A 22,205-nucleotide genomic window follows, 5' to 3' on the forward strand; every position below is an offset into this window, starting at 1 on the left:
TTTCTCTTCCTCTTGTTTTTATTTAAGTTTTTATAGTTAATATATGAAAGATTTATTTTAATTTTGTTACTGTTCTTTGAATATTTTACTTGTTCGTTACTTCTCTAGCAATTTATTTACTTCCTTATTTCCTTTCCTCACTAGGCCATTTTCCCTGTTAGAGCCCTTGGGTTTATAACATCCTGCTTTTCCAACTAGGGTTGTAGCTTAACTTGTGACAACAACAACAACAACAACAACAACAATAATAATAATAATAATAATAATGATAAAAATAATAATAATAATAATAATAATAATAATAATAATAATAAGCGCTGCAACAACCATGGCAATTGTCACCGGAAGTATGTTTTTCAGTTATAAATAATTTACAAAAATAGAAAAAAATCATCGATACAATTAGACGACCCATATGTAATAAATCCCGTCAGTAGACCATTAGAGGAAAACATAAGTTAACTTCTTTTTCATGTTTGGTTTCAATAAAAAAAAAAATGCACTTGCACGAAAACCGATTTCTAAACCCGAAACATCAAACATTTATGATCTCTGTATCATCGCCAAAGTGGTTATTTTCCTGGAATGTCTTTGGAAGCGGTAAACGGGTAAACGGAATAATTTTATATTCATTGAACCGCATCCATGATGTTCAGTCGGATACTTCAATATTCATGGTTGATTCACCAGTTTTTCTGAAGAGGAATATTTGATCTCATAGATGTCATATGCTTCTATTTCTATTTATCTACATATTTTCAACTAGCTCCAACCAGAATTCTAATAGTTTTAAGAAAGGTAAAATAATATACCTTAAGCTCAGAGATTCTACCAGTGCGTATGATTTGCATGTTTACATCTTTTTAACTAGCTCCAAACAGTATTAAAATAGTTTTAAGAAAGGTAAAATAATATACCTTAAGTTCCGAGAGTATACTGGTGCTTATGAAGATTTGGCAGGTGGTACGATTCTTGGACAATCTTGCAACAGGGTTTTTTTTACAATAAAAAATGTCTTTTAACGTCAGCGAACAGCATTGCCAAATTTCCGAAAATCTTGGGAGGATTCTACACATTTCCTGAAATCATAAACGAGAGGAATGTATTAGACCAATTTGTTGTTTGAAAATTTGATAAAAAACAATCTGGTCTGGTCTATACAATTTAGATGCACGTTAAAACCAAGGACACATAATCAAGCAAAGATTTATATGTTCAAGAATTTTATCTAAACTTATACACATGTATAATTAAATTGCTTATTCAAATCTGCATCTATCTATCAGAGTATCAGCAACTTTATTTATTCATAATTCTATTTATTTATCAATCTATCTCAAGAGGGAGAACAAGGACAATGGTCGATGACGCTACCTTCTTTCAATTGCTGAAATATGAATGGGCCACCTGTGCAGAAAACTATCAAAACATCAGGTCCATCATAAAACTTTAAAAAAAAAAAGACAATCCATACCAGTTTAAAGGTCGTCATGAATGGCAAGGGCAAGGGACAGTAACAATGTCCTAGAGACTGACCATATACAGTTATATTATTATTATTATTACTTGCTACAACCCTAGCTGGAAAAGCAGAATGCTATAAGCCAAGGGGCTCCAACAGGCAAAATAGCCCAGTGAGGAAAGGAAACAAGGAAAAATATCATAAATACTTAGGCGTCATTTTGACGGGTAGCGTACACTAATAAAATTATAAGTATTTAGCCATTATTTTGACCGGTCACGTACACTAGTAAAATCATAAATATTTAGCCGTCATTTTGACTGGTAGCGTACACTGGTAAAATTATAAATATTTAGCCATCACTTTGACGGGTCACGCACACTGGTATAGTTATAAATTTTTAGCCATTATTTTGACGGGTCGTGTACACTGGTGAAATTATAAATATTTAGCCGTCATTTTGACGGGTCGCGTACGCTAGTAAAACTATAAATATTTAGCCGTCATTTTGACGGGTCGCGTACGCTAGTAAAACTATAAATATTTAGCCTTCATTTTGACGGGTCGCGTACGCTAGTAAAACTATAAATATTTAGCCGTCATTTTGACGGGTCACGTACGCTAGTAAAACTATAAATATTTAGCCTTCATTTTGACGGGTCGCGTACGCTAGTAAAACTATAAATATTTAGCCGTCATTTTGACAGGTCGCGTACGCTAGTAAAACTATAAATATTTAGCCGTCATTTTGATGGGTCGCGTACGCTAGTAAAACTATAAATATTTAGCCGTCATTTTGATGGGTCACGAACACTAGTAAAGTCATAAATATTTAGCCATCATTTTGACTGGTAGCGTACACTAGTAAAATTATAAATATTTAACTGTCATTTCGACGGGTGGCATACACTAGTAACATTAAAAATATTTAGCCGTCTTTGACAGGTCGCATATATAAGTAAAATTATAAATAAAAATGACGGGTAGTGTACACTGGTAAAATTATAAATATTTAGCCATCATATTTGACGGATCGTGTAACCTAGTAAAATTATAAATATTTAGCCGTCATTTTGACGGGTAGCGTACACTGGCAAAACCATAAATATTTAGCCGTCACTTTGACGGGTCACATACACTGGTATAGTTATAAATTTTTAGCTATTATTTTGACGGGTTACGTACACTAGTAAAATTATAGTTATTTAGCCATCATTTTGACGGGTCGCGTACATTAATACATACATATACCAAGGCACTTCCCCCAATTTTGGGAGGTAGCCAACATCAACAAATGAAACAAAACAAAAAGGGGACCTCTACTCTCTACGTTCCTCCCAGCCTGACAAGGGACTCAACCGAGTTCAGCTGGTACTGCTAGGGTGCCACAGCCCACCCTCCCCCGTTATCCACCACAGATGAAGCTTCATAATGCTGAATCCCCTACTGCTGCTACCTCCGCGGCCATCCAAGGCATCGGAGGAAGCAGCAGGGCCGTCTTTGTCGATGTCTCACAGGATGTAGATACAGGAGAGGGGGTTCCCAGCCCCCTCGTCCCGTCCCTTTTAGTCGCCTCTTACGGCACGCAGGGATAACGTTGGCGCTATTCTAATTTTTTTATATTGCCCCCGCGGCCACATTAATAAAATTATAAATATTTAGCCGTCATTTTGACGGGTCGCGTACACTAATAAAATTATAAATATTTAGCCGTCATTTCGACAGGTCGCGTTCACTAGTAAAATTATAAATATTTAGCCGTCATTTTGACGGGTCGCGTACACTAATGAAATTATAAATATTTAGCCGTCATTTCGACGGGTTACGTACTCTTGTAAATGAATAAATACTGTAGATAACACTTAGGACAAGGAGCTCACTTGCCAAGGCTGTTTCCGTTCCCGACATATCTTCTTTGGCCTTCACCGATTTTGAGCTAAAATATGGGCAAACGTTCCTTGAAGGAGTAAATTACTAGGGTATTGGATATAAATATTTCTAAGGAAATATTTTTTATCTTTTTTTATTTTAAACATGAAAGCCTTGTCCAGATTTTTCCCAATTACAAAATCGCAGAAAACTCTCAGCGTTACGTAACATCTCGATTGATTTTATGTAATGTCTCACTATTTTCCGGGTGGAGATCTATCATTAGTCATATTTTCTCCTCTAATTTTCGTATGTAATTTATGCCCCCGGATTTTTGGCGACGTTTTCCTCATTTCTCCGAATATTAGCTTACATGAAGAGGATATCCTATCTCATTGTCATTTTATGTTATCGAGTTCTCCAACTCGTCTCTCATTCAAAGTGTAAGAGAGGAGGAAAAATTATGATTGCAGGTGTATACTAAAGATTCGAGACTCTCATAAAACTTCTTTGTAAGTCTGACGTGGGTGTAAGCAAGGTGTAGACCTCTGGTGTAAGTACACATTAACGCTCTTGATAACCGCGTGTAAAAGTAAGTTTTTTGGTTTCCTTTTCTTTCCAAAAGAAACCCAGAATGTTTCCTATGGTCTCGATATGCAAAAACTCCTCAAGCTTTAATAGCTCACTTTCTCTTTTCTTTTAAAATAGCTTGATAGTTAAAGTTAAATTTTCATTTTAGTTTCTGGAAAATTATGCATTTGAAATAATCCAAAATTTAATTGAAAACAGAATTACAACAGAGTTTTGTTTAACAGATCTATTTTGCAAGCTATGGTAATTTTGATAAGAACCATGAATATATACAATACATTTTAAATATTATTTCAAGGTATTTTATATTAAACATGAATAGTAACTTAGAAAACGAACGATTACTAAAGCAACAATGAATTTGAATCTCAGTTCAACAGATTTTAAAGATAGACATGAATTTATTAGGTTATATTCAGTGTTAAGAAAGGGAACTAGTAAATGGTACCTATGGCACATGTTAAGAAAATACCAATTTAAAATATTATTGCTTTCTTGCTATGGTAAGCAGCTCTTCTAGAAGGACCCTCCAAAATCAAACCATTGTCCTTAGTCTTGGGTAGTGCCATAGCCTCTGTACCATGGTCTTCCACTGTCTTGGGTTAGAGTTCTGTTAAGGGTACACTCGGCCACACTATTCTATCTAATTTCCCTTCCTCTTCCTTTGTTAAAGTTTTTATAGCTTATATAGGAAATATTTATTTTAATGTAGTTACTGTTCTCACTGGGCTATTTTCCTTGTTGGGGCCCTTGTCTTATAGCATCCTGCTTTTCCAACTAAGGTTGTAGCTTAGCAAGTAATAATAATAATAATAATGATAATAATAATAATAATAAAATATCGTTAACCATTAAAAACCTATTGTTTCAGAAAATTATGTCTACGAAACGAGCGGAGTACGAGGAGTAATATATCTGCTACTCTATCACCCTCTTCGGGAAGAAGTAAAGAAATAATTCTCTTAATAAAAAGATACCTTATGGAGCTACAAATTTCCTTACTGGTCTTCCTCTTAATGATTGGTAAGTACAGTAATTTTTAAGTAATAATTTTTACTCGATTCTGAACATTGTTGTGCTATGGATTACCTTAGCATTTGAAATATAAATATTGGGATTTTTTTTTTTTCATATTCTGTCCAGGCAGCATTATTTCACTATAGTTATTATTGTAGAACAAGGCAGGTCGATACCAGCTCAAAGGTACTCCAGTAGAGACGAAGGATAAAATAGTATGAATAGGTAATTCATGTTAGCGAACTGCTTAAACTATTTTCGAAGAAAATTAGTAGGAATTGGTGATTGCTTGTCGAAGATATATTCTTCGAAGTTTTTGCTTTTCGAAGATAAACACTGCAAACTCTTTGCTTGTCGAAGATAAATACTTCGAAGTTTTTGCTTTTCGAAGATAGACACTGCAAACTCTTTGTTTGTCGAAGATAAATACTTAAATTTTGCTTGTCGAAGATAAATACTTAAGAGGTTTTTGCTTTTCGAAGATAAACACTGCAAACTTTTTGCTTGTCGAAGATAAATACTTCAATTTTGCTTGTCGAAGATAAATACTTCAATTTTGCTTGTCGAAGATAAATACTTCAAAGTTTTTGCTTGTCGAAGAAAAATACTTCGAAGTTTTTGCTTTTCGAAGATAAACACTGCAAACTTTTTGCTTGTTGAAGATAAGTACTTCAATTTTGCTTGTCGAAGATAAATACTTCAATATTGCTTGTCGAAGATAAATACTTCGAAGTTTTTGCTTTTTGAAGATAAACACTGCAAACTTTTTGCTTGTCGAAGATAAATACTTCAATTTTGCTTGTCGAAGATAAATACTTCAATTTTGCTTCAATTTTGCTTGTCGAAGATAAATACTTCAAAGTTTTTGCTTGTCGAAGATAAATACTTCAATTTTGCTTGTCGAAGATAAATTCTTCAAAGTTTTTGCTTTTCGAAGGTAAACACTGCAAACTTTTTGCTTGTCGAAGATAAATACTTCAATTTTGCTTGTCGAAGATAAATTCTTCAAAGTTTTTGCTTTTCGAAGATAAACACTGCAAACTCTTTGCTTGTCGAAGATAAATACTTCGAAGTTTTTGCTTTTCGAAGATAGACACTGCAAACTCTTTGCTTGTCGAAGATAAATAGTTAAATTTTGCTTGTCGAAGATAAATACTTAGAGGTTTTTGCTTTTCGAAAATAAACACAGCAAACTTTTTGCTTGTCGAAGATAAATACTTCAATTTTGCTTCAATTTTGCTTGTCGAAGATAAATACTTCAAAGTTTTTGCTTGTCGAAGAAAAATACTTCGAAGTTTTTGCTTTTCGAAGATAAACACTGCAAACTTTTTGCTTGTTGAAGATAAGTACTTCAATTTTGCTTGTCGAAGATAAATACTTCAATATTGCTTGTCGAAGATAAATACTTCGAAGTTTTTGCTTTTTGAAGATAAACACTGCAAAATTTTTGCTTGTCGAAGATAAATACTTCAATTTTGCTTTGCGAAGATAAATACTTCAATTTTGCTTCAATTTTGCTTGTCGAAGATAAATACTTCAAAGTTTTTGCTTGTCGAAGAAAAATACTTCGAAGTTTTTGCTTTTCGAAGATAAACACTGCAAACTTTTTGCTTGTCGAAGATAAATACTTCAATTTTGCTTGTCGAAGATAAATTCTTCAAAGTTTTTGCTTTTCGAAGATAAACACTGCAAACTTTTTGCTTGTCTTAGATAAATACTTCAATTTTGCTTGTCGAAGATAAATTCTTCAAAGTTTTTGCTTTTCGAAGATAAACACTGCAAACTCTTTGTTTGTCGAAGATAAATACTTCAATTTTGCTTGTCGAAGATAAATACTTCGAAGTTTTTGCTTGTCGAAGATAAATACTTCAAAGTTTTTGCTTGTCGAAGATAAATACTTTGAAGTTTTTGCTTGTCGAAGATAAATACTTTGAAGTTTTTGCTTGTCGAAGATAAACACTTCGAAGATTTTGCTTTTCGAAGATAAACACTGCAAAATTTTTGCTTGTCGAAGATGAAAACTTAAATTTTGCTTGTCGATGATAAATACTTCAAAGTTTTCACATGTTGAAGATAAACACTTTGAAGTTTTTGCTTTTCGAAGATAAACACTGCAAACTTTTTGCTTGTCGAAGATAAATACTTCAATTTTACTTGTCGAAGATAAATACTTCAAACTTTTTGCTTGTCAGAGGTAGATATTTCGATGATTTTGCTTGTCGAAAATAAATACTTTGAAGTTTTAGCGTGTCGAAGATAAATACTTCAAAGTTTTTGCTTGTCAAAGATAAATACTTCGAAGTTTTTGCTTGTCAAAGATAAATACTTCAAATTTTTTGCTTGTCGAAGAAAAATACTTCGAAGTTTTTGCTTGTCGGAGATAAATACCAAAGTTTTTGCTTGTCGAAGATAAATACTTCAAATTTGCTTGTCGTAGATAAATACTTCAATTTTGCTTGTCGAAGATAAATACTTCAATTTTGCTTGTCGAAGATAAATACTTAGAAGTTTTTGCTTTTCGAAGATAAACACTGCAAACTTTTTGCTTGTCAAAGATAAACACTTCAATTTTGCTTGTCAAAGATAAACACTTCAATTTTGCTTGTCAAAGATAAATACTTGGAAGTTTTTGCTTGTCGAAGATAAACACTGCAAACGTTTTGCTTGTCAAAGATAAATACTTCAAAGTTTTTGCTTGTCGAAGATAAATACTTTGATGTTTTTGCTTGTCGAAGATAAATACTTCAATTTTGCTTGTCGAAGATAAATACTTAGAAGTTTTTGCTTGTCAAAGAAAAAAAACTTCGAAGTTTTTGCTTGTCGAAGATAAACACCTTCGAAGTTTTTGCTTTTCAAAGATAAACACTGCAAACTTTTTGCTTGTCGAAGATAAATACTTAAATTTTGCTTGTCGAAGATAAATACTTGAAAGTTTTTGCTTTTCGAAGATAAACACTGCAAACGTTTTGCTTGTCAAAGATAAATACTTCAAAGTTTTTGCTTGTCGAAGATAAATACTTTGATGTTTTTGCTTGTCGAAGATAAATTCTTCAATTTTGGTTGTCGAAGATAAATACTTAGAAGTTTTTGCTTGTCAATGAAAAAAAACTTCGAAGTTTTTGCTTGTCAAAGATAAATACTTCAAAGTTTTTGCTTGTCGGAGATAAATACCAAAGTTTTTGCTTGTCGATGTTAAATACTTCTAAGTTTTTTAATCTCGAATAACTGTGGTTGAAATGTCCATTGACGAGATAAACGATCTCATATTAAAATTGAAACATTTATAAACAGTTGTTATATTGAAACGAAATTTAAATCACGAAAAAATGGTACAAAAATCTACTATAAATCTTTTAAACATCTAAAATTCAGAAAAAAAGGAGTTGATAAACTTGTCGTGTCTTGGGCAAACCACAACGATAATGAATAAGAAGAAACGGAAGAATTTCTCGGCGAATATTTAGTAAATTTTTGTTTGACGCAATGCCATGCTTCGTAAACTCAAGTACTTTAGTCGCCTATGATGGTTCTTGAAGCGGTGGAATGCATTATCATAATGACAGGGAAAGAACTAAGTAACGGAGAAGAAAAGGTCGATATTGCAAAGTGGTAAAAAGTGGTTTTTTTATATAGCCAAAAAAAAAAAAAAAAGAATTCTTGTTTTAATTATGAGGGATAAATTGTCCTAGATGGACATCGGTGTCTATAGCGTCGCGCACATAAAGGTTTAAAGGTCGCTCATGAATGGCAGAGGCAAGGGACAGTTACGTTGCCCTCTCGAGCAGGGCAATGCCCTAGAGACTGACCATGATCAGCGCCCAAGACTCCTCTTCAACCAAGCTAGGACCAAGGAGGGCCAGGCAATGGCTGCTGCTAACTCAGCAGACAGACCTATAGGCTCCCCCAAACCCCGCATCCTTACCTCACAAGGATGGCGAGGTTACAGCAACTAAAAGGAACTAACGAGTTTGAGCAGGACTCGAATCCCAGTCTGCCGTTCACCAGTCAGGGACGTTACCGCATCAGCCACCACAACCCTTAAGAACACATTATTTGAAAAAAAAAAAAAAAAAAAAAAAAAAAAAACATACGCTCTTCCTTGATGCTATAACAGTAAATTTCTAATCAAGAGTAATTGAACTGTGCATGAATATTCAATATAAATTTGCTTGCCACGATATGGTTTATTAACATCTAGTAACTGCACATGACTGGGATTGCTTATGGAAAATGACTGGATAAGAGAAAAAGTTTATTGTTAATAAACGACTAAAATTGACATGCATTTTTCATTTGAAATCCTCCCATGAAAACTTCTAAATACGTAATAGTTTAATGCTTAAAATGAAATACTGTACATGACAAGGATTAGTGAAGTGAAGTTGGTAAACTATTGAATATTTTTTCTACTATTTTTCCAAACCAACATTTGATATCTCACATCATAATTCCTTGGATTTTTCCTGTTAAACTCACCAAAAGTAGCAAGGAAGAAACATTCATATTATTCAATTACCTACATTTCAGCCAAGTTATCTGATATGGCTGTCGGAAGTTTGGTTCACAAGGAAGGCAATATTGTCAAGCTTTCCATGAACCAGAAGGAAGATAAAATCTACGGGAACTTGGTTAAGAACGAAAGCAAATTTATTATGCCGTACAAAGAGGAGAGGGATTTTGGCATCGTTAACAATCCGGCTAAGCTACGATGGTTGTCGAGGTAAGTGGCCAATTTTATCTCTATCTATCTATCTATATATATATATATACATATATATATATAAATATATATATATATATATATATATATATATATATATATATATATATATATATTTATATATACAGTATATAATATATATATATATATATATATATATATATATATACATATACTGTACATATATATATATATATATATATATATATATATATATATATATATATATATAGATAGATAGATAGATAGATAGATAGATAGATAGATAGACAGATATAAATAATATTTATAAATCGGGGGACAGTTTTAAACATATACATAAATGTTGATGGTTCATGTATAGTCTTTGAAGTTGAGAGGAGAAAAACATAGATAGATAGACAAACAGGTAGATCGATAGATAGATATATAATATTTTTATCTTATCACTCGAGTGACAATGTTAAAATGTACATAAAAGTTGATGGTTCATGTAGAAGTTTTGAAGCTGAGAGGAGATAAAGAAAGATAGATAGATAAACATATAGATAGATAGATAGATAGATAGATAGATAGATAGATAGGTAGGTAGATAGACAGATATTGAAGGATTGTCTCCATCTTGATATTAAAGTAACAGTAGGTGGACAAAGTACCTATAAAGATTTAGAGCTATTGTATCATCATAAAAGTTGCATTAACTAAAGTATTTTTACCTATAAGTCACAATTTTCTATGGTCTGTTTTTGGAACAAGAGGACTTTGAACATAATAATCTGTCTCATGAGGATTATATTCACACGCATTTTCATATAATATTCTTTCGATTAACTTTTGTTTCCTGGAAAAGAGAAATGCGTACCCTAATCTGTTATCTTTTATTGCAACAAATGTTGGAAAAAAATTCTAGCGAGTGATGTGTAAAAAGAGGCTTATCAATTATGTAATTGCAAGCATATTAAACGAACATGATAAACGGAATACAGTCTAGCATAAGCTTATGTCATTAGTACAAATTACTCTTTGAAATAATAGTACTCAATTTGGTAGAAGTTACAAATTAAGTCCATATCACTCATCTAAAGGATGATAAAGAATTGTAATAAAGAATGTCACCCACCTACAAGATGATAAGGAATGGTAATAAAGTTGCTCTTTCAAGAAAGTATTTATTTAGTTTGAAGATGTGAGAAAATTACACAACAAATGAAATGTTATAGGCAGTTCTTTTTTTATTGTTATATTTGTTATGTCTCCCCAGCATTTTGCCAAAGTTATATTCACTTGAAGTTTTATTACCTCCGCCAACGAAGTTGGAAGGAGATTATGTTTTACCCACTGTTTGTGTGCTTGTGTGTGTGTTTGTATGTTGATGTGTTTATTTGTGGGTGTGTGTTTGTTTCTGAACAGCTTCCTGGCCACAATTCTAATCGCACGGAAATGAAATTTGCATGGATTAATTTTTATGTAAAAATTTGGCAATGATTAAATTTTGGAGGGTCAAGATCAAAGGTCAAGGACACGGTCAAGCAAAATTTCCAATTCAGGTAATTGGCCATAAGTTTCGACATCGTTTTTACAGAGACTTAAAACTTGGTTCATATTTGAGTGTATGAAAATACACGCCAATTAATACATATTAAGGTCAGTGGTCAAGGTCGAGCAAAAGGTCGAGAAATAAGCTGCAGCGACGGAGGTCTGCGCTCTAATGAGTGCCTCTCTAGATACATATGCTGTCGAGTCCATAAACTGGGTTTCATTTCTGATTTAGCACGTCGAACCAAATCCTAAGTATACTCATTGTTTGTATGTCTGTCTGTGTATTAGTGATTTGCATAAGTCAAACACCATTTCACCAAATATCATGATATTTGGTTTAATGATTGGCCATGATTCAAGAACAATTTGATTAGATTTTGGGAGTGATTGGGTTGAAAGTCAAGGCCAAGGTCACGGAAAATGTAAAAAAGGCTTATCGTGGCCAATTCTTATCTGATTTGCATGAAACTAGTGTCAAAATGTGCATAATTCAATGGCGTATCTTGTGATACACACCACTATATGGTTCAGTATGTATGTTCTTAAGAAGTTAGCACTTTATATATATAAATATCACGTCCCAAACAAACAGGTGTCAAAATTGATAGCTTTTAATTCGAATTATCCCTAATGAATCAATATGGATAAAATCAACAAAATATCATGCGCAGTTGTTTGAATACAAGTTAGGAATCGGTGTTTTTGTAACCTATGTTGCCATTAGATTCGCTACAGTAGTTTTTGTTTATGTATTTGTGTGGTGATATTGAGGATTTTGAGAAATTGATTCGAAAGCATAGCGTGAGTCAGTGAATGTCGTGTACGTAATATAACTGTGCGTGAAAATTAAACCGGAGGAGTCGTGTGTGAGTGTGGGTGGGGGGGAGTTATACTGCAGAGTACATCGGGTGAAAATGGGTTCTGGGGAATATAAATATTACCAGTACAAGCACCAAACAGTAAATGAAGGGTTAGAGTAAATAATTTTCTATCATAGGATCAGACATTTATATTTCTGCGTATTGTTTGATAGTATTTACTATGAGAAAGTGGAGAGCGATTCATTGAACCACTGTACATCTTTGTATATGTAAATTCACAGTATTCTTTTCTCTAAAATAAATCATATTCCATTTCAATATACAAACATATGCATTCATATCTTCATACAAGCCAAGATATAAAAAAAGGTTGCTCTGACATTCGAATCCCTTTTAAATGAATAAATGTATGGGATATACAGGTTCTAAGCGAGGGAGGTCATTATTATTATTATTATTATTATTATTATTATTATTATTATTATTATTACTTGCTAAGCTACAACCCTAGTTGGAAAAGCAGGACGCTCTAAGCCCAGGGGCCCCAACAGGGATAATAGCCCAGTTAGGAAAGGAAATAAGGAAAAACTAAATATTTTGAGAACAGTAAGATTAAAATAAATATTTCCTATATAAACTGTAAAAACTTTAACAAAACAAGAGGAGGAGAAATAAGAATGGTGTGCCCGAGTGTACCCTCAAACAAGAGAACTCTAACACAAGACAGTGGAAAACCATGGTACAGAGGCTACGGCACTGCCCAAAACTAGAGAACAATAATAATGCTCTCTTTTTTTGGAGTGTCCTTCTCCTAAAACTTACCAATGCTCCACGTCTAATAACTACAATCGATGAAACCGGACCCACATGAATTAATTCGTCCTAGTCAATACTAATCTTATTTTCCGTCAGTTAAGTCACCGAATGTCACCATAACGTCATTAATGGAATCATAAAACATCTAGAGAAATTTAGTGGGAAACAGCATGCGATGTGATGTTATGTGATTTTGTCTGTTTATTTATTGGATGATTGGATTGGATTTTGGAATTACGGCGTTGGGACTTGTGAGGCCATTCACTGCCCAAGTGCAACTAGGGGAAACCCTACATTTGCACAATGATGTAAAAGTTAGAAGGAAGAGAAACGAATAAGGAACCGAGGTAAAGTAGAGGGTCCGGATATAAAGCAAGTGCAGATATATAAGCCTAATGAATCTGTAAAGCCCTTTAAGAAATAAATGTGAGGGGCAGTCGATGGCATCACTGACTATTTGGCAACAATCCTCCTGCCCTGGGTCTAAGGCATCTCCGCGCAGTTGCATTCTTGAAATACATATGTGTTTCAGTTTTATAAATCGTATCTAAGAACCTTAACCTATAGTCCATTTCTTTTAGCGATGCAGATTTGCACTGACTCGCAGCGGTGCCCTTTTAGCTCGGAAAAGTTTCCTGATCGCTGATTGGTTAAAATTATCTCGTCCAACCAATCAGCGATCAGGAAACTTTTCCGAGCTAAAAGGGCACCGCTGTGAGTCGGTGCAAATCTGCATCGCTAAAAGAAATTGACTGTAGTAGATTTTTTTTAGATGAATTTGGAAATGAAAACGCATTTACACATTTCCTTTAAGATTGCCTGGCCCTTGTGGCCAAACATGGGCTCTTGCAATTATGAGGTCCGTACGGATCTAAGTCATTACAAATATAAATCTGCTGACGCACTCGTTTATTCCATTTCAAATTAAGCTATTATTTAATGCCAGAGCAATGAAGATTGACAAGCATGGACTCATGCAATTATACAGCCAGTAATTTACAGATCGAAGGCACTGCAATTATAAGTTATATATACTGATGCATTCGTTTACTCTCAAATTGAATTAGGATTTGATGCCAGAGCAACTGAAAAATTTACATTTTGGAAAGTTTAAACAAATGTTCTAGTTACTTCCCCCAACGAAGATGGAAGGAGGTTATACCCCTTGTTTGTATGTGAGTTTGTTTGTGAACAGCTTCTTGGCTACAATTTGAATCGTAGAGTAATGAAACTTGCAGGGATTAACTGATATGTAAAGAGCTAGATATGATGACATTTTAGAAGGTCAAGGTCAAAGGTTAAGGTCAAGGACAAGCAAAATGTCCAATTCACGCAATCATTCATAAGTTTGGACATCGTTGTCACAGAGACTTCAAACTTGGTTCATATTTGAGTCTATGAAAATCCATGCTAATTAATGCATGTTAAGGTCAAATGTCAAGGTCAAGGTCGCGCAAAAGGTCGAGAAATTAGCTGCTACGGGGGAGGTGTGAGCTCTACTGAGTGCCCATCCAGTTACTAATATATCAAATTCTTTATCTATACTATATAAGGGAAGCAGAAGCGATGTCAAATAGGAGCGAAGTGCTTTTGGCTCTCGTGGGATTCATGCTGGACAAGATGATGGGATACCATTTCTATCTCGTCTATGATCAGATGATTGATGGTAAGTCTATTTCTTTCAGGGTTAATTCAATGCAATTTCATCCTTGACTTTTTGATCACTTTATTCGTCTTCTCTGCTTTTAGAGATTTATCAGTATTATCATCATTATTCACTGCTTTAGACTTTATTAATATTATCGTCATTAGTATTATCTTTAAGTAATATCGGTATCATTACCATTATTGTTAATATAAGTAATTTCGATGTATTTTTTTTTTATTCTTGACTTTTTTATCTCTTCAATAGTCTTCACTTATTTAGAGTTTTATTAATATTATCATTATTTTTATTGTTATTCTTATACTTAATATCATTATTAAAACCAGAGGCATCCATCTTTCAAGTACAATGAAACGGTTTATTAAGAATATACCTAACTTTGGTATAAGTTCATGTCTTTTTAAAAAAAAAAAATAATAGTGTTCTACTAAATATCGTTGCTTTGCAGAAAAAAGGCATTCTTTGCCTATATTTCAAATGACCAAGTTACAGACAAGAAAAAAAAAATAAAATAATGTTTCCAACTTTGGTATGAGTTTATGACCTTTTATTTAAAGCAGTTAGTTTTATCTACTAAAAGTCGTTGCTTTGCAGAAAATTGCATTCTTTCCCAATTTTTGAAATGGCCGAGTTACAGAAAAAAAAAAATTCCAACCAAAGTTCATGACTTTTTATTTAAAATAATTATTTTTATCTACTAAATATCGTTGCTTTGCAGAAAAAAAGGCAATCTTTCCCTATATTTCAAATGGCCGGGTTACAGAAAAGAAAAAAAATATTTCCAACTTTAATTAAAGATCATGAATTTTTATTAAAAATAATTATTTTTATCTACTAAATATCATTGCTTTGCAGAAAAAAAGGCATCCTGTCCCTATATTTTAAATTGCCGAGTTACAGAAAAGAAGAAAAAAATCATATTTCCAACTTTATTATAAGTTCATGACTTTTTATTTAAAACAATGTGTTTATCTACGAAATATAGTTGCTTTACAGAAAAAAGCATCCCTTCCCTATATTTCGAATGGCAGAATTACAGAAAAGATAAAAAAAAATATTTCCAACTTTAGTTAAAGGTCATGACATTTTATTAAAAATAATTATCTTTATCCACTAAAAATCATTGCTTTGCAGATATCAGCATCCCTTCCATATATTTCAAATTGCTGTTTAACTAAAAAAACAGTTTTATTAACATCTAATCATCTATTTCGTGTCGTGACCTTGAATACACAGTGGATTTACGTAATTTTCTTACACACACAAAAGTGATTTACTGTGAAGACTTCTCCTTAACAATAACATATTTCAAAATTTAATTGAACTGCCAGCAGTTATTCAATTTAACGAGATACTGTTTTTCTTTCGGGAATGATGTAATTTGATAAGATATATATGAATAGATTACCTTTTTTCTTATAGTTAATAAACATCTCAGGTTGTAAATGAATTGAAGGTTAGGATTTTATAGTAGAAACAGCAATAAATTCCAATTTTTCTTCTAGATTCGGCTGCAAATAAAACTTTATTCAGACATTCTGAACCTTGAACCAGTTTATGAGCTAATCATTTTCTACATCAAATGAATCTTTAATGTTCGTCAGATCTTCGATTTTACAAGCGAAGTAGCAGATGGTTCGTCTTATTTCTGAAAATTTAATGAATGAGGTAGTAAATTTTTTCTTATCTTTGCCGTAAGGTTAAATTATGGCTGTGTTGATAATACATTATCTGTGTCTGTGTTTCTTGTAGAATTTTATAGAGATTTTCATCTCCCTTAAAGTTTCGTTTATTACATTGAATACATTCTGAACTAACAAGAAATAAAAATAAGGAAAATACGACTAATATACTGTATATGAAAACGCCTAATAAGCTTTAGCGGTATAATCTGTAGCAGTTTAGGAGGATAATAAACAGATGAAAATATCGAGAAGATTTCTTAATCATTGGCTATAGAAGTCAACTATATATGAGTAATTCTTCTGAATATTTAAGTATCACTTTATATTTTTTGGTATTTCTATTTTTCTTAAAACCTCCCTGGCATGGTTTATAGTTTTTGTTTGGTACAAATCAACTAACAGTTCCTGATAGGTCAAAAGAACTGTCAGTTCCTGATAGGTCAAACAATAACAGTCACAGTCTGATAGGTCAAACAGAAACAGTCAGTTTCTGATAGGTCAAACAATAACAATCAGTTTTTGATAGGTCAAAATTAGCTGTCAGTTCCTGAGAAGTCAAAAATAGCTGTCAGTTCATGAGAAGTCAAAAATAGCTGTCAGTTCATGAGAAGTCAAAAATAACATCCAGTTCCTGATAGGTCAAAAAATAATTCGGTTCCTGATAGGTCAAAAAATAATTCGGTTCCTGATAGGTGATAAAATATCTCTCAGTTCTTGATAGGTAAAAAAAATATCTGTCAGTTTCTGATAAGTCAAAATATATCTGTCAGCTCCTGATAGGTCAGAAACAACTGTGAGTTCCTGATAGGTAGAAAAATAACTATCAGTTCCTGAGAAGTAAAAAATAATTGCCGGTTCTTGAGAAGTCAAAATTAACTGGAAGTTCCTGATTAATAATAAAAAAATAAAATAAAAATAACAGCCACTTTCTCATAGGACAAAAATAACTATCAGTTCCTGATTGGTCAAAAAATATGTGTCAGTTCCTGCTAGGTCGAAAAAACAACTTTCAGTTCCTGATTGGTCAAAAAATAACTGCCAGTTCCTGATAGGTCGTAAACAACTTTCAGTTCCTGATAGATAAAAACGTAACCGAGTTCCTGATTCGTCAAAGTCTACTGTCAGGTTCAGATTAGAAAAAATGGGCCGTCTAAATTAGTTAGAAAAAAAAAATCCATTGGTTCCGTCTTAGCCAAATCAAGCTTTCAGTTCTTGATTGGTCAAAAAGAATTGTCAGTTCCTGATCGGTAAAAAGAATTGTCAGTTCATTATTGGTAAAAAGAATTGTCTGTTCCTGATCGGTAATAGACAACTCTGTTCATGATTGGTGAAAGAAATCTGTCAGTTACTGATAGGTAAAAAAAAAGAAAAAAAAAAAAACCAGCTGTATTTCTTACAGCTTCAGAAGACTTTGTAATTAGTTTGTCACTCAAAATTCTCGTTAACTGACATAATTTCAAGTAGATTAGCTTAGGTAGGATAGAGCAGAACCTGTCCTCCTACTGGGACAGAGGGGCATTAATTACCAGAAAAATAGCTATGCACAGTAAGAGCTAATAGTATGGAGCGAATGATCTCGCTGTTCTACTGTGTTATTATTATTATTATTATTATTATTATTATTATTATTATTATTATTATTATTATTATTATTAGCTAAGCTACAACCCTAGCTGGGAAAATCAGAATGATATAAACCTGAAGGCTACAACGGAGAAAATAGCCCAATGAGGAAAGAAAATCAGGAAACAGATAGACTAGTGTGCTTGAATGTACCCTTAAGCAAGAGAACTCTAACCCATGACAGTGGAAGAACACAGTACAGAGGCTATGGCACTACCCAAGACTAGGGAACAATGGTTTGATTTTGGAGTGTCCTTCTCTTAAAAGAGCTGCTTACCATAGCTAAAGAATCTATTCTATCCTTACCAAATGGAAATTAAGAAGCCACAATTACAGTGCAGTAATTTACCCCTTGAGTGAAAGAGAATTTTAAGTTATCTAAGTGTTGTCAAGTGTACGACCGAAGAGGAGAATATGTTAGGAGTGGGCCATCAAAGGTCTTAGCAGGTTTTTCTGTAAAATATTTATTGCAATTGCATTATAACTGAACTGAAAATAACCGGATTCAGTGTGGAATTCACAGTCCCTCCAGATGAAAAATTATGTTTTTTTTAAGTTATAAACTCGAAGAATGTGCTTTTCATTATCTCCTCTCCTTCTTGTTAATTCATAGGAGTCATAAATCTATAATAATGATGATACAACATTACGAGACGTTATCTATAATCATGGAATAGTGTTTTTCGTCATTAAGATGATGAGTGTCTCGAGTATATTTCTTTTGTACAAAGCTTATTGGCTTTTTTTGCCTGTTTATGAGAGCAATATATGTGATACTAATGATACAGTATTATACGGACTAAGGATAGAATTAGAAGAGAGTTTTAATATGATTTGGCTAAATTAAGTAAAATTTGGAAATCAAATCGCCTGAGATTACATATAAAAATCAGACTATATATCAGTTTAGTGAGATCGGTGTTACTCTATGGACATGAGTCGTGGTATGATAATGAAACAATCTCCGATAGATTTAGTAGATTTGAGAATAAAGCCCTCAGAAGGATATTGGGAGTTAAGTGGCAGGACAGGATTAGAAATGAAACTATAAGAGAGATTACTCGATTACCATATGTGGATGAGATCATGATGAGGGGTAGATGGAGATGGTTTGGGCATGCTCTTCGCACTCCCCAAGAGATTAGTTCACCAAACGTTTATCTGGGCTCCACAAGGCACTAGATGAGTTGGAAGATCCAGGCCTACATGGCTTAGGACTATAAAGCACGAAGTAGGAGATGATGAATGGAGAAGTATTGAATTAAAAGCTCAAGACAGAGACGACTGGCGAAATCTAACCGAGGCCCTTTGTGCCAATAGGCGTAGGAGGAGATGATGATGATGTTTTTTAACTTCTTTTCTCTTGCTACTCCTATCACTTTATGATTATTTGATATTGAGTAATCTATAGAATTTTCCTTTCTGAGTGGGGATACCTTAACGTGGTGAGAGGGTTTGCGTATCGCCATGATCAGCAAAGCTGTACTAGTCAGGACCACCTACACTTGGGGATACCTTAACGTGGTGAGAGGGTTTGCGTTTCGCCATGATCAGCAAAGCTGTACTAGTCAGGACCACCTACACTTGGGGATACCTTAACGTGGTGAGAGGGTTTGCGTTTCGCCATGATCAGCAAAGCTGTACTAGTCAGGACCACCTACACTTGGGGATACCTTAACGTGGTGAGAGGGTTTGCGTTTCGCCATGATCAGCAAAGCTGTACTAGTCAGGACCACCTACACTTGGGGATACCTTAACGTGGTGAGAGGGTTTGCGTTTCGCCATGATCAGCAAAGCTGTACTAGTCAGGACCACCTACACTTGGGGATACCTTAACGTGGTGAGAGGGCTTGCGTTTCGCCATGATCAGCAAAGCTGTACTAGTCAGGACCACCTACACTTGGGGATACCTTAACGTGGTGAGAGGGCTTGCGTATCGCCATGATCAGCAAAGCTGTACTAGTCAGGACCACCTACACTAGGTTGGTTTGCTATGAGGGATCAGATGGGAATCTCCTACCATCATCAATTCGCACAGGCCAGCGTGGTGATGAAAACTGGCCAAAACCCAGACATGAATTGAATTGTCTGAGGCCTTTGTCCTACAGTGGACTAGAAACGGCTGCATTTGTTGTTATTGTTGTTGTTGATATATGGATTTATAAACTAGTACTGGGACTGGGGAGGCAATCTTATTTATTTTCTAGCATTAATATGCGCATTTTTTATTCCTGAATTTTATCGGGCCAGCTCTGTGAGAGTCGAGCTTGGCTTCATTGGGCTGGTGAATCTCCTCCTTTTAATAATAACCTTTATTATTATTATTATTATTATTATTATTGTCGTCATTATCATTATCATTATTATTATTATTATCATTATTATTATCGTTATCGTTATTATCATCATTATTATTATCGTAATTATCATTATTATCATTATTATTATTATCCTTATTATTATCATTATTAATTTCGTTATTTCTATCATTATCATCATTATCATTATCATTATTGTTATTATTATATGCTATGAGCTCAAGGGCTCCAACAGGGGAGAATAGCTCAGTGAGGAAAGGAAGTAAGGAAATAAATAAATTATTTGAGAAGTAAAGATCAATTAAAATAAAATATCTTTAAAAAAAACGGCAACAACATTAAACCAATCAAGTTTCCATTTTAACTAAAAATTATATCTTCCCTAGATCTGTCAGATCCGATTATCCGGCAAATGCAGAACTACGGGGACGTGGCTGTCTTCCCATACGACACTGATTTCACGGCTCTGCAGCAAATGATTCGTGGGTTCTACCACACCGGAAATCTCAGAAACATTCTCGTCATTTGCTCTTCCGAGAAAACACTGCAATTATTTCGAATGGTGAATACTATCTTACTAAGGCAGTGGTTCCCAACCTGGGGGAAATTTCCCCCTGGGGGGAAATTTGAAGCTTCCAAGGGGGAAATAATTACACTACCTACTAACTCAAACAAGCGGAAAATGTCCTCATAGTACGTGCGGCAATTTGTTAGCCATTCAATTGTGATATGATCATATCAGTTCTCAAAGACATGATATTCAAGGGGAGAATTGGGGTGTCATGCCCATTTCTGAGTCAGGTGAGTGGGCATGAGGGCTGGGCAGGGCATGAAGGGGGAAATTTGGATGGTTGAACTGGGTGCCGGGGGGAAATGACAGAAAAAAGGTTGGGAACCACTGTACTAAGGGTTGATTCACACTATCGGTTAGGTCACGCTCCAGTTTCGGTTCGGTCTAGATTCGGGCTAGGTACTCGGAAGTTTAAACCTTCGCTTCGCTATCGGTCCGATCAGTGTCCTGGCAAAATTATAAATTTATGGAAAAAGCATAATTGTATAGGAATATTGTTCAGTGGTACTAGCAAATGCATTTAAGCATTGAACATTAGCCTGTTATTGTACATATTGATTTTTCCTATCATGACCGGAGCGAGAGCGGACCGGAGCATCAGCGTGATATAACAACATTTGACCGGACCGTGACTGGAGCGAGAGCGGACCGCGACCGGACCGATAGTGTGAATCAACATTATATCTACATTTTTTTATATAATTCGTATGTTTTATGCATTACCGGTTGGTACAGTTGGCTTCATGAATTTCAGTATATGTCATGATGAGATAAGAATTTAATTAAGAATTTGAGGCGCATTGCTAAGCACTGGCCGAAAGGTTAAGGGAACCAACATGTTTACTATACTTGGTGTCACGTATCTGGAGTATATGCTTTGATTTTTAGGGATAACACAAAGGTGTCACCTATACGATACAATGCAGGCTTTCATCCTACAATTATAAGAATTTGTCATTTTTTTTACTATACAGTATATATAGTGTGTAGCATATATATATATATATATATATATATATATATATATGTATATAAACGCGTCCTATAATCGTAGTTAATATATATATTTATATGTGTATATACATATATATACACACACACATATATATATATATATATATATATATATATATATATATATATATGCCACACACTATATATACTGTATAGTAAAAAAAATGACAAATTCTTATAATTGTAGGATGAAAGCCTGCATTGTATCGTATAGGTGACATACACACACATATACATATATATATATATATATATATATATATATATATATGTGTGTGTGTATGTGTGTTTGTGTGCGTGTGAGTATGTGTGTGTGCCAAGCATGAACATCTGCACATCTCCTGTATTTATCTATTCTTCATTTTCCCCAGATAACAAGAAGGAACTTACAGACCCCGTCCGTCCACTGGTTTGTAATACTCGAAGAAAACATCGCCAAAGACATTGCCAGTGTCATTAAGGAAGGAACTCAGGTGAGAGAGAGAGAGAGAGAGAGAGAGAGAGAGAGAGAGAG

General features: G+C 33.9%; 1 protein-coding gene and 1 long non-coding RNA gene across 2 annotated transcripts in view; one reads left to right on the forward strand and one right to left on the reverse strand.

The window, feature by feature from the left end:
- Nucleotides 1-923: 923 nt before the first annotated feature.
- LOC137640701 (uncharacterized) overlaps nt 924-22,205 on the reverse strand; it is a 32,959-nt gene continuing 11,677 nt past the window's right edge. Inside the window, exon 4 of the long non-coding RNA XR_011044452.1 lies at nt 924-1,079. This is a non-coding gene — a long non-coding RNA (uncharacterized lncRNA). The remainder of the gene's footprint in view (nt 1,080-22,205) is intronic.
- The window catches only part of LOC137640699 (probable glutamate receptor), a 19,709-nt gene continuing 11,875 nt past the window's right edge, over nt 14,372-22,205 (forward strand). The window contains exons 1-3 of the mRNA XM_068373194.1: nt 14,372-14,480; nt 20,493-20,668; nt 22,063-22,164. Of these exons, the coding sequence (XP_068229295.1) occupies nt 14,381-14,480; nt 20,493-20,668; nt 22,063-22,164 (378 nt within the window). The 5' untranslated portion in view covers nt 14,372-14,380. The remainder of the gene's footprint in view (nt 14,481-20,492; nt 20,669-22,062; nt 22,165-22,205) is intronic.

Source organism: Palaemon carinicauda, chromosome 5 (genome assembly GCF_036898095.1).
Source record: "Palaemon carinicauda isolate YSFRI2023 chromosome 5, ASM3689809v2, whole genome shotgun sequence".
NCBI classification, from domain to species: Eukaryota; Metazoa; Arthropoda; class Malacostraca; order Decapoda; family Palaemonidae; genus Palaemon; species Palaemon carinicauda.